Source organism: Leucoraja erinacea, chromosome 24 (assembly GCF_028641065.1).
Source record: "Leucoraja erinacea ecotype New England chromosome 24, Leri_hhj_1, whole genome shotgun sequence".
Taxonomy (NCBI): Eukaryota; Metazoa; Chordata; class Chondrichthyes; order Rajiformes; family Rajidae; genus Leucoraja; species Leucoraja erinaceus.
Genome location: NC_073400.1, coordinates 13,250,396 through 13,267,760, shown reverse-complemented (window position 1 = coordinate 13,267,760; position 17,365 = coordinate 13,250,396). Strand labels below are relative to the sequence as shown.

Genomic DNA, 17,365 nt, shown 5'->3' with positions numbered 1-17,365 from the left:
GGTTTCATTAATGAAGTGAAGTTTAATGCTCCAAATTATTCCAGCCATCTTGTTAGGGAAGTACCATAAATGGCTGATAGTTGAAGTCCCTACCTCCAATAAGAATTTTGAATGTGGCAAAATATTCATATTTATTCTTTTGTCAGAACAAAATGTACCTTGGTCTAAGACTGCAACAAATGCCTTACTTTTCATTGTTAGCATAATTTGAAAGGAATTCAGAACAATAATGATTCTCTATATACAAAGAAACATCTTGAACCAGAATCAAAAGTAGGGTTCCCAATAGTAGGGGATCAGTTTGGCGTGCAGGTAAAACAACCATATTTGTACTTACAGTTCCATTGTAGGCACAATCTAATATTAAATGCTCTGTTTAAATCACAATGTTCAGACTGCACTCTAGTTACAAAAGCTACCGGCATACAAACAGGTCAGGGACATTCATCTGAATGCTTTGAATCTGAAAAGTTAAAAATTAAGAGCCAACATATAGTAGTACATCGAGTTTATTAGTTGAGCTGAACATTGGGAAAGAAAACATCTCAAGGCTGCTCTGATTCTAAAAACGTTTTGGGCCTATTTTACGCAGAAAAGAAGTGGACGGTCACTGATGTTGTTGAAGGACTGGAGTATGAATTTCGAGTGACTGCGGTGAATTCTTCTGGATTAGGGGAGCCCAGCTGTGAAAGCGATTCAGTATTTGCTCGGGAGCCCATTAGTAAGTCCTCCCACGACTACTTTTTCAATTCAATTATGTGTTTTATTTAATGTTTCTATTCCTTTAAGAATATTTTCATTGACATTTCCGAAAATATTATTATATTTATTTTATAGGTAGAATATATTTATTAATATTAATAAAATATTTCCTGAAATTTAATTTTTAATAGGTGTTAGACTTTAGACTTTAAAAATGTAGTGTGGAAACATCCTATGTCCCACGAAGTCTGCTCCAACCAGCGATCACCCCACCATGCACTGGCACTGTCCTACAAACCTGTCTGTCCTACACAATAGGGAAAATTTACCATTTTTACTGAAGCCAATTAATCTACAAACCTGTACGCCATTTTGGAATTTGGGAAGAAACAGGAGCATTCGGTGAAAACTCATGCGGTCACAGGGAGTAGGTATAAACTCCATATAGACAGCACATGTAGTCAGGATCGAACCTGGTTCTCTGACGGTGTGACAGCAACTCTAATGCTCTGCCACTGTGTTGCCCTTGTTTAAAGAAAAAGAATGTTAGATGTCCCTGAAAACATAGAAACATAGAAACATGAAATCTCAGAGAGGCTTCGGCCCTTCAGCCTGCACCGCCATTCAATATGCATGGCTGATCATCCAACTCAGTATCCCGTACCTGCACAACTCATACCCTGATTTTTTTTTTTAAATATAGCCAATTGGCCTCAACTACCCTCTGTGGCAGAGAGTTTCAGAGATTCACCACTCTCTGTGTGAAAAAAGTTCTCCTCATCTCGGTTTTAAAGGATTTCCCCCTTATCCTTAAGCTGTGACCCCTTGTCCTGGACTTCCCCAACATTGGGAACAATCTTCCTGCATCTAGCCTGTCCAACCGCTTAAGAATTTTGTAAGTTTCTATAAGATCCCCTCTCAATCTCCTAAATTCTAGAGAGTATAAACCAAGTCTATCCAGTCTTTCTTCATAAGACAGTCCTGACATCCCAGGAATCAGTCTGGTGACCTTCTCTGCACTCCCTCTATGGCAATAATGTCCTTCAGATTTGGAGACCAAAACTGCACGCAATACTCCAGGTGTGGTCTCACCAAGACCCTGTACAACTGCAGTGGAGTATGGGCATGAAAGCCAACAAAGACTGCCTGCTGCACCTGCATGCCTACCTTCAATGACTGGTGTACCATGACACCCAGGTCTCGCTGCATCTCCCCCTTTCCCAATCGGCCACCATTTAGACAGCTTTCCCGTTTTTTGCCACCAAAATGGATAACCTTTATCCACATTATACTGCATCTGCCAAACATTTGCCCACTCACCCAGCCTATCCAAGTCACCTTGCAGTCTCCTAGCATCCTCCTCACACCTAACACTGCCCCCCAGCTTAGTGTCATCCGCAAACTTGGAGATATTGCCTTCAATTCCCTCATCCAGATCATTAATATATATTGTAAATAGCTGGGGTCCCAGTACTGAGCCTTGCGGTACCCCACTAGTCACTGCCTGCCATTGTGAAAAGGACCCGTTTACTCCTACTCTTTGCTTCCTGTTTGCCAGCCAGTTCTCTATCCACATCAATACTGAACCCCCAATGCCATGTGCTTTAAGTTTGTATACTAATCTCTTATGTGGGACCTTGTCGAAAGCCTTCTGGAAGTCCAGATACACCACATCCACTGGTTCTCCCCTATCCACGCTACTAGTTACATCCTCGAAAAATTCTATAAGATTCGTCAGACATGATTTACCTTTCGTAAATCCATGCTGACTTTGTCCAAGACAATGTCAGAGACTTTCAATAGCATTGAAAAACTTGCACAACCTCAGCTGATTTTTTTTTGATTTTTTAGTTTTAGAGATTCAGCATGGAAACAGGCCCATCAGTCTACAGAGTCCGCACTGACCAGCGATCCCCGCTCATTAACACTATCCTACACACACACCAGGGACAATTTACAGTTACACCAAGCTAATTGACCTACAAACCTGTACGTCTTTGGAGTATGGGAGGAAACCGAAGATCTCGGAGAGCGGTCACGGGGAGAATGTACAACTCTGTACAGACAGCACCTGTAGTTGGTATCGAACCCAGGTCTCTGATGATGCAAGTGCTGAAAGGCAGCAACTCCACCGCTATGCCACCAAGCTGCACTGATCTCAAGCTGGGGCAGATAGATTGTGATGAAAATCCAAAGGAGCTTTGAGGATATAGATGGGCTACAAAGAAGTAAGGACAGGGAAGATGGAACTACAATGTTGAAAAATTGGTGTTGACGACCGACGTGAGGAGTAGGCCGATAGGAGAGGGACTGGGGTATTGCCTCCAGCAACTTTGAGGTCGGCTGCAGGAGGCATCCCCAGGACACGGAGGCAGTTAGGTAAGGTGAGAGATGTCAGTTCGTGGGCAACGAAGGAGGTCCATCAGCTGCCTGGGCCTTACTTGGATCGAGCTCATGGATGGACTGGACATTGGGTTTGTGTAAATGGCGCCAACACATGACAACTCAACCATATGTGAGTTATGCAAAAAGAATTTCACTGTGCAGTGCACACATGATGATAAAGAACCAATGATCCATTTAAATAATCTATTTTGCGTTTAGATTTTCAACATTTGTCAGGCATGCAGCAACTGTTGTTAAATGCTTATGAGTTCATTGTGTTAGAACTATACCTTCATTATTTCATAAGTTATAGGAGCAGAATTAGGCCATTCAGCCCATCAAGTCTACTCCACCTTTCAATCATGGCTGATCTATCTTTCCTTCTCAAGTCCATTCTCCTGCCTTCTCTTCATAACCCCCAACACCCGTTTTAATCAAGAATCTGTCAATCTCCCCCTAAAAGAAAATATCCATTGACTTGGCCTCCACAGCCTTCTGTGGCAATGAATTACACAGAGTCACCACCCCCTGACTAACAAAATTGTTCCTCATCTCCTTTCTATGTTTCCTTCCACATACAGAGCTGCCTGGTGCTGTGAGAGACCTCAAGGTGACAGATTCCACCCACTCAACCATTACTCTAGCCTGGACTCCACCAATATACCAGGGCAATGAAGCGGCAAAAGGTTACATAGTTGAAATGAAATCTTCTGGAAGTACAACCTGGACCAGGTGCAACACTGTTCCTGTTGGATTAACTTCATATACCATGAAAAATCTAAAGACAATGGGGATGTATTTTTTACGTGTGAGAGCAGTCAACGATGGAGGATTGGGGGAGCCTTTAGAATTAGACAATTATGTCCTTGCTATGCCGCCACCAGGTAATTATATTTCTAATCCACATAAGTGCCGAGAATTATTAAGCATGTTTGGTATGCACGATATTACTGAGAGTCTTACAGCATGGAAACAGGCCTTTCCACCCACCACATTCATCCATATCAGTAACGTCTTCCAGCAATTGGCCCAAAGGCATTTAAGTGCTTGTCTTGACACTTCTTAAATGCTGTCAACAACTCCACTTCCAGGATGAGGGGTGATCTGATGGAGGTGTATGCAGTAACATCATGAGGAATAGATTGGGTGGATTCACTCTTGCCCAGAGTGGGGGAATCGAGGACCAGAGGGCATAGGTTTAAGGTGAAGTGGGAAAGATTCTATCGGAATCTTAGGGTTTAACTTTTTCATGCAAAGGGTGGTGGGTGTATGGAACGAGTTGCTGGAGGAGGTCGTTAAGGCAGGGACTATCGCAATATTTAAGGATCAATTAGACTGGTACGTGGATAGTACAGGTTTAAAGAGATATGGGCCAACGCAAGCAAGTGGGACTAGTGTAGGTGGGATATGTTGGTCAGTGTGGGCAAGTTGGGCCAAAGGGCCTGTTTCCACACTGTCTGACTCTATTCTTTCAGGTATTCTTCCAGGTATTCGCCACTTACCAATTGTAAAAGCTCCCTCCTCTAAATCTCTTACAGTTTACCCTACACCTAGGTCCTCTAGTCTTCTCCTCTCTCTCATCTGGCAAGAAGTATGGAAGTGCAAAAATGCACACGTCCAGATTCAGGGACAGTTTCTTCCCAGTTTTTATTAGGCAACTGAACCATCCTATCACCAACCAGAAAGCGGTCCTGAGCTACCATCTACCTCATTGGAGACCATCAGATTATCCTTAATTGGATGTCATTGGACTTTATCTTGCACTAAACGTTATTCCCTTTGTCCTGTGTCTGTACATTGTGGACAGCTCGATTGTAATCATGGTCTTTCCGCTGACTGGATAGAATGCAACATAAAGCTTTTCAATGTACCTCAGTACACGTGATAATAAACTAAATTAAACTAAAGTCTTATTTATTTCTGATATGGGAAAAACAAAAGTTTCCAACAGTTTACCCGAGCCGTATTCCTCACAACTTCACAAAATAAAGCTGAATGGTCAATAAAATGTTCCTTGGACATCTCTTTTGATTCCTCAGATTAATACCTTGTCTCTTTCTTAAATTTCAGTGACCCCCAAGTTTAGATTGGATGAAACTTTTAAAAGTTTTATGATCATCAAAGAAGGAAACTCACTTCAAGTCCAGATGCCTTTTCAAGTAAGTCGTCAAGAGTGTTTTATAAATGAAATGACAATCTTACTTGCAGCAGTACAACAGAATGTCTAAACACATACATACATACACACATACACACACACATACATACATACATACATACATACATACATACATACATACATACATACATACATACATACATACATACATACATACATACATACATACAAGATGCACACAAGATGCTGGACTAAGTAGGACAGGCAGCATCTCTGGGGAGATAGAATGGGTGACGCTTCGGATCGAGACCCTTCTTCGGACTGATACACACATACATACATACATACATACATACATACATACATACATACATACATACATACATGCATACATACAGACATACATACACACATAAAACAAACAAAAAAACAATAATAGTACGAAAAAAACACAAAACCAATGCCCCCAAGTTTATGTAGTTCAGTGCTTATTTGGAGTTTATAATGCTGTAGTGTTTAATACCTTGATGGCTATAGGGAAGAAGCTGTTCCTGAACCTGGATGTTACAGTTTTCAGGCCCCTGTACCTTCTCCCCGTTTGCAGGAGTGAAATAAATGTGTGGCCGGGGTGGTGTGGGTCTCTGATGATGCTTTTTGAGGCAGCGATACCTGTAAACCCTTTCAATGATGGGGGGTCAGTACCCGTGATCAGGCACAGAACTCGCTATCAAAATATGGAGGGGACCGGGGGACAGGGGGAACACAATTTTTTGACGGCCGCGCGCACATGCGCACACTCACACACACATGCGCGAGGCTTCAGAGGCTCAATCCAGTGCTAAATGCAGCTCAACTCTGCCTGTCTCGCCGGGTTAACCTACAAGCCCTGACTGGACTGACGGGACACCAGCGCTGCTTCTCCGCGCTGGCCATATTTCCCGCAAGTCCAGGCAAGTTAACCTGGCGGGACAGGCAGAGTTGAGCTGGGTTTAGCGCTGCTTCTCTGCGCTGGCTGTGGGCCTGGGGTTACAGCTCGCGTCTGACTCCCGACCTCTCTGGCCACCCATGCCGGGGAGGGGGGGCACTCGGGTGGGGACGGGACAGCGCTGGAGACCCGGCCGGGATCGATCCTGGCTGAGGATGAGGCGCAGGTCTGTGCCACGTCTCCCTCCTCCAATCACCGCACTCTATCCTCAGTCCCACTCCTCCCTCCTCCAATCATCGCGCTGAATCATCATGTCCTGCCCCCATTGCCTGCTGACGGACGTCTCTCTCATCCAATTGGCGCCTTCGATCAGCAGTCCCATCTCCACTGTCTCGTGGAAAGCGGAGATTTTAAAATCCGGATCACAAAAACTTGGGGGGGATGTCCCCCACCTCTCAAAACATGGGGGGGGATGTATCCCCTCTGGCCCCCCCGGGTTTCCCGCCTCTGCCCATGATGGACTGGGCAGTGTTCACTCCTTTTTGCAGTCTTCTTCCCTCCTGGACGTCCAAGTTGCCGAACCAGGCCATGATGCAACCAGTCAATATGCTCTCTAATCTACACCTGTAGAAGTTCAAGAGAATCCTCTCTGATATACCGAATCTCCACAACCATCTCAAGAAATAGATGCAATTGATGGGGTTTCTTTATATTTGAGATGTAATAATTGAATAATAATGAACGCACCTTACCTAATTATGTAATTTCTTCCTATTTTAATCATAATTTGCAGGTTTAATGATGCTTTTATGTTTATTTTAGGCATCACCTCTTCCTGAAATAATTTGGGTCAAAGATGGATTACCATTGTCAAAACATGCAACAGTGACTAATACCAATGCTGGCACGCAGCTTTTTATTTCAGCATGCCAAAGATCTGACTCTGGAATTTATTCCATAGTACTTAAGAATGCTTTTGGACAAGATTCATTTAGCTTTGAGATAAGAGCTACAGGTATTTATTTAGCTTAGTTCACATTCATTGTTACATTTGAAAACGAAAGGGCCTCCATTTACATCAATAAATTATAGAACATGATTTTAGAGTTAATTCCACAATCTCTAGATATAGCAATCCATTTTGTAACTAATAGCTACTTTCAAACCCTGTTTGCTATTGTTGTTTAGGGAATTGCGGTAATCAATTTATCTTTAGCGAAGTTTGGGCGGCACTGTTGTGCAGCAGTAGAGTTGCTGCCTTGCAGCGCCAGAGACCCAGGTTCGATCCTGACACTGGTGCTGCCTGTACAGAGTTTGTACGTTTTCCATGTGCCCGCGTGGGTTTTCTCCAGTGCTCCGGTTTCCTCCCACATTCCAAAGACGTGCAGGTTTCTATAAATTGTCCCTAGTGTGTAGGATAGAACTAGTGTGTGGGATGATCGCTGGTCGGTGCAGTCCCGCTGGGCCGAAGTGCCGTTTTCCACGCTGTATCTCTAAATTAAATGAAAAGGTATAGCATGTATTAACAGGATGAGCGAAAACATGCTGGAGAAAACTCAGCGGGTGCAGCAGTATCTATGGAGCGAAGGAATGGGCAACGTTTCGGGCCGAAACCCTTATCTTTTAACCAAGTTAAAAAAAATTTCCAAGGCACTTTTGCAGTATGTACAAAGATTTTGTCAAGGGGATTGTGGAGACATGGAGTTAAGAAGCTGGTCCAACTAAACCTGGTGTTCACTCTCATAAGTGCCATTCTTCTGGAGGAATCTGCTCACAAGGTGGCGCCATTTTAGAAACTGCGCTGCACTTGTTCCACCCTCCTGCCTCCCACCTGGTTGTGATGGACCCCCTTAACATACATGCCATAACACAGCAAAATCAGACAATGTTTTAATTTGATTCTCTTAAAATGTTGTTGCTTTTTCTGCCTTTATATAGAATTGTTTACTCATGTGTTTAATTAACGCAGCCCAAAAAATAATTTATTGCAAAAAAATAATAATTTTTCCAATTGTGTCAATTCAGAGCCTCAGAGAAACTCGATTTTTAAAAGGGATTTTAGACTTTAGAGATGCAGCGTCCACCAACCAGCAATTACCCCATACACTAACCTACACACAAGGAACAATTTTGCATTTTTTAAACAACTTATCAAAGCTAATTAACCTACAAGCCTGTCCGTCTTTGCAGTGTGGGAGGAGACCAGAGCACCCGGATATAACTCTTAGTCACAGGAAGAATGTACAAACTCCATACAGACTGCACACATAGTGAGGATTGAACCCGGGTCTCTGGCGTAGTAAGGCAGCAACCCTACCGTTGTGCCACTGCGCTGCTCCATGCATAAATGCAAAACTATTTCTAATTGCATTAGAGTACAATAATATGTTACTTGGTTTATCAAAGCAAAGCACAGATTTAGAAGTTAGAAAACATCTTTTAGTGTGTCCACATAAATCATTTAAATTTGAAAGCCTCCTTCAAGGCCTGCAAATGAGGACAATTAGTGAGCATTTCCTGTAGGGGCCGCTGCAACGGGTGAGCCTGCCCATATGCCTCTAAACCTCCTATCAATAAGTTGTGGTTGACAACAATTAATTGTGTGTAAAATTCTGGAATCTTTGGTGTGTTATGCAGGTAATAATTCTGAATTGTTTATCAAAATGTTTTTAATTCAATAGAATGTATACTCCAATCAATACAAAATATATTAATTTGTGATAACACTAAGCTACTTTATTTGAATTAAAAGAATAGATTGGGGCTTTAACTTTCTTGTGTCTGTTAGTAATGAGGGTTAGAGATACAACACAGTGGCACAACTGTAGTATTGCTGCCTTGTAGCGCCAGAGACCCGGGTTAAGTCTGTACAGAATTTGTCTGTTCTCTCCGTAACCGCGTGGCTTTTCCCCGGGTGCTCCGCTTTCCTCACACACTCCAAAGACATGCAGGTTTGTAGTTGAATTGGCTTCAGTAAAAATTGTAAACCCTTCCCTAGAATGTAGGATAGTGCTAATGTACAGGGATCGCTGGTCGGGGCGGACGTGCGAGGGCCTGTTTCCACACTGTATCACCAAACCAAACCGAACTGAACCAAACCAATTTTTATTGGACACTAGACCAACTGGCGGGTCCCTGTCACACTGGAGGCCTGGTCCCTCAACTGAATATTCCACCACTCACCCATAGCCCCCACGGGAGGCCTGGTCCCACAACGCAACCCGTTCCCCAAGGCAATATTCCACCACTCACCCGTTCCCCCAACAGGAGGCCTGGTCCCACAACGCAACGCGTTCCCCAAAGCAATATTCCACCACTCACCCATTTCCCCAAGGCAACCCGTTCCCCCAACACAATATTCCACCTCTGCTCAGGGGCTGCTCATTTTGCCTTATTCAGTGTACTGTGACTTTAAAATATTGAAAAAATGCACCCTCCCTCCATGCTGCCAGGAATATACTTGATACTTGCTAAAAACTTGCTGGAAGGACTGAGTGTTCCTCGATTGCAACTTTGTTGTAACTTTGTTGCAATCTGGGCCAGCAAGGAATTAGGTGCTAAATTTGTCTTAAACTTGAATTTCGAAAGTTAAACATTATGAATAATGTGTGAAATATAGCATCAATCTGAACAAAACATGACACAGACCACCATGGGACAATGGGAGTTAAGGGCCTGTCCCACTACGAGCTAATTCAAGATTTCTCCCAAGTTTCCCCTGATTCGAACTCGGAGAATTACGGTAATAGCCGCTCGTAGGTATTCAGGGCTCTCATGGAAATTTTTCAACATGTTGAAAAATCTTCACGAGTCTTCACGAGCTTACCGCATTTCCCGAGTATCTGCCATTAGCGTCACGAGCCGCTAAGAGACGCCCCGAGCTCCAACATACACGCTATGTAATTCTACGTGTTTATCACGAGTTGGATTTTTCTTTAAACTCACAAGAGCTCTTGAATTACCTCGTACAGTGGGACAGGCCCTTAAGGTGGTGCAAAAATTTAGCGCTATCGTGTATCGTTTTGGTGTAGTTCCAGGATCATATGAAGATAGATGGATGGATGGAATTATGGATGGATAGTTGGATGGATAGTTGGATGGATGGATGGATGGATGGATGGATGGATGGATGGATGGATGGATGGATGGATGGATGGATGGATAAATGAATGATTAGAACACTCAAATGATTTCTGCACATCAATAACTCTCCGGTTTCCATTATTCTGCAGCGATCCCCAAACCTCCTGGTCCATTGACACTGAATGAAAATGTCCCCAACACTGTGACAGTTTCTTGGGAATCATCCACAGATGAGCTTCTTGATGATCATCTGCATTATGTCGTCATGAAAAGAGATTCAGGCAGACCAACGTGGCACACCGTGGGGGATAACATCTTCAACAATAAGTTTACAGTCTTAAATATTATTCCAGGCCGTAAATACTACTTCAAGGTCCTGGCAAAAAATGACATGGGTTGCAGTGAACCTTCAGACACACAGGAGCCATGGTGTGTTGCAAAGCAGAAAGGTGGGTGATCTTTTCAGGTTGTTGCAAGCTGTAACGACTGACTCCTAACACAAAGTTACCAGGTTTAAATTACATTGTTCGGCATTTAAAGCTTATGATTTTAAAGACTTACATTTTGAAGACAAAACATGTCGGAGTAGCTCAGCGGGTCAGGCAGTGTCTGTGTAGAACATGGATAGGAGACATTTCAGGTCGGGACCCTTCGGACTGATTGTGGGGGAGCGGGAAAGAAGGCTGTGAGAGGGGAACGGACGACAGATCCTGGATGGTAATAGGTGAAGATAGACACAAAATGCTGGAGTAACTCAGCTGGGCAGGCAGCATCTCTGGATTGAAGGGAATGGGTGACATTTCAGATGGAGACCCTTCTTCAGAAATCCAGAGATGCCGCCTGTCCCACTGAGTTACTCCAGCATTTTTGTGTCTATCTTCGGTGTAAACCAGCATCTGCAGTTCCTTCCTGCATGGTGCTAGGTGAGCTGGGGGAGAGGGGGTTGATTGGCAGATTGTTGGACAAAAGCCTGGGATGAAAAGACAGGTGTCAGCTCAAAACATAAAGCGGTGTGAATTGTGTAACTCCAGTGTAGAAAGTTGTGAATTGTGTAACCATTGGAAGGGATGCAGGTGCAGGAGGAGGGGAGAAAGTGGTGTAAGATCAGCCAGGTTTCAAGGGAGGGGAGTGAGGGGAGGGGAAGAAATGGAGAGGAGGGGGTCTAGTGGGAGAAAAGGGAGGAGCAAGGGTTTGTGTTTTAGTTACCTAAAATTAGCGTAATCTAATACAGTAGAGAATTACTTCCTGTTTTGTACCATATTTCTGGGCAGCATGGTGGCGCAGCAGTAGAGTTGCTACCTTACAGCGCCAGAGACCAGGGTTCAATCCTGACTACGGATGCTGTCTGTGCGGAGTTTGTATGTTCTCCCCCTGACCTGCGTGGGTTTTCTCCAGGAGCACTGGTTTCCTCCCACATTCCAAATACATACATTGGCTTGGTAAAATTAAAAATTGTCTCTAGTGTGTAGGATAGTGTAAGTGTGTGCGGATCGCTGGTCGGTGCCCACACGTTAACATTACCCTACACACACTGGGGACAATTTTGCGTTCATCCAATTTTACCAAGCCAATTAACTGTACATCTAATTAACTGTACGTCTTTGGATTGTGGGAGGAAACCGAGGATCCTGTTGAAAACCCACGCAAGTCAAGTCATGATTGAACGCAGGTCTCTGGCGCCGTAAGGCAGTAGCTCTACCGCTGCACCACCGTGCCACCCAGTTTAACTTAGTTTAACTTAGCATCATGGCATAGACACTGTGGGATGAAGGGCTTAAGCCTGTGCAGTACTGTTCTACAGTATGTTCCATGTTCTTGCCGTACTCTTCTATGTTCCATGTTCTAATTTCCAGATCTTCGATTCTATGAAATGATTACAGCTGTGGCAGAGTTTGTAAATGTTCAGGTTTATGATCTCTTTCTTCTTGCAGATCATATTGCTTTAAAAGTCCCAAACAAGAAGCGCGTAAACAACATGAGTGCCCCTCAATTTACTGTGAAGTTGAAGACGCACATTGCAACCCCTGGATCTGATGTTTGTATGAGCTGCTCTGTTAAAGGGCACCCACCACCCAATGTGACCTGGTTCAAAAATAATACTTATATCGGGAACTATGCAAATTTCTGGTCGACAAATGTCTGTGGGGTGTGTTCCCTTTGCATCTTTAATGCAAGCCCAAGAGAAAATGGAGAATACATGGTTATGGCAGAGAATTCTGCTGGGAAAGCTACCTGTTCCACCAGGTTAACCATCAGAGGTAAACACAGGGATTTCACATTTTAATTACATATGTGTGTGGCTTGAGTTTATGGAAGATAATATACAGAGATACAGCTTGGAAACAGTCCCTTCATTCCACTGAGTCCACACCGACCATGGATCACCCATTCATCCCACTTTTCATCCACTCCCTCCACACTAGCGGCAATTTACAGAGGCCAGTGGACCTACAAACCCGCACACCTTTGAACCTGGAGGAAACACAGTTGGTCACATGGAAACCTTGCAAACTCCACACAGACAGCACCCGATGTGCTTAGCAACTGGGAGATCACGTAGGCCAAGGCGGACTGAGCAAACACTTCCCCCTCCCATTCTCATACGGACCATTCTGTCCTGGGCCTCCTCCACTGTCAGGTTTCTCTAACTTCAAGTGACCCTGCTTTTGCTCTCTCTCTATCCCTCCCCACCCTAGTTCTCCTACTAGTTTCATTGTCCCGATTAATTTTACTGTTTGCTTGCTTCATTGCCACATTCCCCTCAGCCAACATTGAACCATTCTACATTTCCTTGATCATTGTCTGCTTTGATCTGTCATATTGCCAGCCAATCTAAGAGCTTCATTTATTTTGTGTTGTAGCCTGTGCAGAGGAAATAATTTGATTACATTTCCATTCCCCTCATCAGAATAGAATGCCATAATCCCATAATTAGGTTAAGACAATATATACTGACACTGTAACATAACAGCCTCGGAGGCTCAGACGGATATTGGCCAAGTGAGGGGAAGTGTGACTAGTGTAAATGGGGCATCATAGTTGTAATGGGCAAGTTGGGCCAAAATGATTGTGTCTGCACTACATTAATCTATGACCCTGTGGCATTATATCATACATGAACGTTATTTCAGTGCAGATTTATGAGTTTTGCCAAATAATTAGTTTTGGTTGCCACTTTCATAGTTTCTTCCCAGCTGTTATCAGGCAATTAAACCATTCTACCAACACCCCAATAGCAGTCCTGAACTACTATCTGCCTCATTGGAGACCCTCAAACTATCTTAGATCAGACTTTACAGGCTTTATCTTGCACTATACGTTATTCACATTATTTGCTTTATCAGTTCAGTTTCAGTTTAGTTTATTGTTACGTGTACCGAGGAACAGTGAAACACTTTTGTTGTGTGCTAGCCAGTCAGCAGAAAGACAATACATAATTACAATTGAGCCATTTACTGTGTACAGATACATGATATTTGTACATTGTGGATGGCTGGATTGTAATCATGCTTTGTCTTTCTGCTGACTGGTTAGCACGCAACAAAAGCTTTTCACTGTACCTCGGTACATGTGACAATAAACTATACGCAATATCATGCATGGTTTATTTCAATACACCAATATTTTAATATACTGATGTAGGTGAATAATAAAGACGCAAAAACAAATATTGTTTCACTTTTGCTTTACAGAATGAAGCAACTTTACAAAGAGTTTTTGCATTTATGGATAAGCAACCTGGATGGAAAAAAAAACATTAGCTCGTGTCATTACCACTGAATCACTTCAGATGCATTGTGAGTTTGAATGTGGATTCATCTTCAAAAAAACACAAAGAATAGGCAGAGCAAAAGTAAATTACCCTGGGAGAATTGTTAAGTCTGCATTTAACTTGATTGCCAAACTTTGTTCTGCGTTTTGTTGTGGCATCATTTGATTTATAGATTATTTGCTCCGAGTTGTTCTATATTCCAACAAATGATACATGTATTTCATTTTCAGTAGTGTCAGGTTGGCAAAAGTAAATGTCATTACTGCTCACTAATGCTTCCTTTATGCTGTGCACTGCCATTTCCATGATTTATCGTGTTTTTTCAAACTAGAAATATATGCAGACCTACACTGGAGAATACTTAATGACATTTTGCCACGTTGAATGCTCAAGTTCACTGTATTTATAAAGCCGGAAATTTAGCCTTCCGCCATAAACTAGCCATTTCATCAGTGTTAAAAAGAAGGCAGTTCCTTTTTCTTGGACCGTGTTATACTACTGATATTGTCTTTATTTGCATGAAGAGGGCAAATATAAATACAAAAGGCAAAATAGTGAAAACGTACTCAGACTATAGGGAAATATATGTTTATGTTGAGTTGTGGTGTGCAAATTGCTCTAACTGAAGTCTACGAAGAGCAATTATGATGAGGAAATATTCCTTTCAATTTAAATTCTGCTGTTAGACTACAATTGTAATGTTCTTGATTTCTCTTTGGTGAATCATATAAATAAAACATTTAAAACTACTTGATGTCCATGACCCATACAATATTTTAAATTTGTATCACATTTCACAAATACTAATTGTTTTATATTGAAATGATACATGTAAGCTGCCCATTAGTTTACGTTAACATTTGGGTACAAATCGTGTAATACTGTGACGTTTTAGGTAGAGCAGCTTGCATCTGGACTGTGCCTGATACTCAGAATGTTTATAGCTTCAAAGACAGTTAATGACAGTTTCTGAAAATAATCCATGAAGTGCAATATAAATAATAAAAACAGAAACTAATGGACAAAATGCAGGAATGGCCAAATTGTTCGCTTGTCCTTCCTTATCCATTCAATAAGATCATGTCTAATCTTTTATTCCAATGACATTTTTCGATATTATACTAATGTCCCTTGATTCCATTGCTATGCAAAAATGCATCCATATTTGTGTTGCATATACTCAATATCAGTCTCCACAGCTGCTTTGGGTTGAGAATCAAAGGATTCATAACTGGCTGTGTGAAGATTTGTCTCTCTCTCATCTATCATGTATTACTGACTTTGACTGTGATTGGTGGTTCACAATGCCAGAGCCAGGAGGAACTACCCTGCATCCATCCCACTGAACCACTTGACAAGTATCAATGAGATCATCTCTCCTTCTCCTAAACTGCAAGAAGACCCAGTGTGCTTAATCTTTCCTTAAAGGACTATCCTGGCCATTATTCCAGGAAACAATCCAGAGATCCTTCATTACACTTGCACTTTGCAAATTTATTTTTCTTGCAGTGGGGAAGCCAGACCTGCACACAATATTGCAGGTGCCTTATCTAATTGCAGTAAGACATATTTATTTTTGTACTAAATTCTCTTACAATAAAGGCCAAATACCATCTGTGTTTCCAATTGTTTTACCTGCATATTAAGCTTCAGTGATTTATGTAGAGATTTATGCTTTCCTTTGCAATCTCCCACCGTTGAAAAACTACTCTGCCTTTCTATTTCTTCGACTAGAGAAAATGACTCGCATTCTCACATTATAATCCAACTTCCAGGTCCTCAAGCATTCACAGGGCGTACGCTTAAGGTGAGAGGGAAGAGAATTAAGAGGGACCTCGGAGGCAACTTTTTCATTCAGAGTGTAGTTTGCATCTGGAATGACCTGCTAGAGGAAGTGAGAGAAGTAGATACAATTCTGATCACAACTTTCAAAAGACATCTGGACAGATATATGGACAGGCAGGGTTCAAGAATCAAGTGTGCTTTATTGTCATTTGTCCCAAAAAGAATAATGGAATTCTTACTTGCAGCAGCACAACAGAATATGTAAACATTGTAAGTTTAGTTTAGAGATACAGCACGGAAACAGGCCCTTCAGCCCACCGGGTCCACGCCGACCAGCGATCCCTGCACATTAACAGCATCCTACACACACCGGGGACAATTAAGCCAATTAACCTACAAAACTGTACGTCTTTGGAGTGTGGGAGGAAACCGAAGATCTCGGAGAAAACCCATGGGGATAATGTGCAAGCTCCATACAGACAGCACCCGTAATCAGGATCAAACCCGGGTCTCCGGCACTGCAAGCGCTGTAAGGCAGCAACTCCACTGTGCAACCATTCGCCCTGATGCAAAAAGACAAAACCAACTCCCCCAAGTCTATATAATTGAGAGCTTATTTGGAGGTTGTAAGGTTTAGTGACCTGATGGCTGTAGGGAAAAAGGACAAAGATAGATATAAAATGTTGCAGAAAATCAGCGGATCAGACAGCATCTCTGGAGAAAAGGAATAGGTGATGTTTCAGGTTGAGACCCTTCTTCAGACTAAGAAGCTGTTCCTGAACCTGGAATGGTTTAAAGGGATATGGGGCAAATGCAAGCAAATGGGTCTCCCTCAGAATGCCAAATTGTTTAGTGTGGATAAGGTGGGCCGAAGGGTCTGTTTCCATAGTGTATAGCTCGATTACACTGTTCTTCATGCATTGATTCTAACATTGCAAAGCCCATGTTAGCAATACAGCATATTTGTTACGTTGATTTAACTCTGTATAAAATCATGAGAGAAATAGATCGGGTAATTACACAGAATCTCTTGCCCAAAGTTGGAGGAATCATGAACCAGAGGGCATAGGTTTTTAGGTGAAGGGGAAAAGATTTAATAGAATTCTGAAGGGTAACATTTTTACACAAAAGGAGATGGGTGTGTAGAACGAGTTGCCAGAGAAGGTAGTTGAGGCAGGGACTATCGCAATATGTAAGAAACATTTAGGCAGATACAACATTTAAGAAAACTATCGCAATGTTTTAAAAACATTTAGACAGGTACATGGATATGCTAGGTTTGGAGGGATATGGACCACATGCAGGCAGGTGGGACTACTGTAGATGGGACATGTTGGCCGGTGTGGGCAAGTTGGGCCGAAAGACTTGTTTCCACGCTGTATGACTATATAAGTGTATTTTACTCAGTCTTTCCACCACAATTCCAAATGCAGCATAAGAGTTAAAATGCATGCGAAGCACATTAAGATTTTCCATGCCATTCAGCGTCACAGTGCAGGTTTGAGATTGGTTCGTGTAAAGCCGGGTGGCCTCCTGTGAATGGCACAAGCGCCTGTCAAGCACCGCGTCTTGCCTGTGTTTGGCCGACAGCCGT

The 17,365-nt window shown here is 42.6% G+C and overlaps 1 protein-coding gene across 1 annotated transcript in view; it reads left to right on the top strand.

The window, feature by feature from the left end:
• The window catches only part of LOC129708534 (immunoglobulin-like and fibronectin type III domain-containing protein 1), a 45,521-nt gene extending 30,787 nt beyond the window's left edge, over nt 1-14,734 (top strand). The window contains exons 18-24 of the mRNA XM_055654334.1: nt 593-721; nt 3,669-3,971; nt 5,158-5,246; nt 6,954-7,146; nt 10,364-10,663; nt 12,146-12,472; nt 13,907-14,734. Of these exons, the coding sequence (XP_055510309.1) occupies nt 593-721; nt 3,669-3,971; nt 5,158-5,246; nt 6,954-7,146; nt 10,364-10,663; nt 12,146-12,472; nt 13,907-13,911 (1,346 nt within the window). The 3' untranslated portion in view covers nt 13,912-14,734. The remainder of the gene's footprint in view (nt 1-592; nt 722-3,668; nt 3,972-5,157; nt 5,247-6,953; nt 7,147-10,363; nt 10,664-12,145; nt 12,473-13,906) is intronic.
• Nucleotides 14,735-17,365: the final 2,631 nt, after the last annotated feature.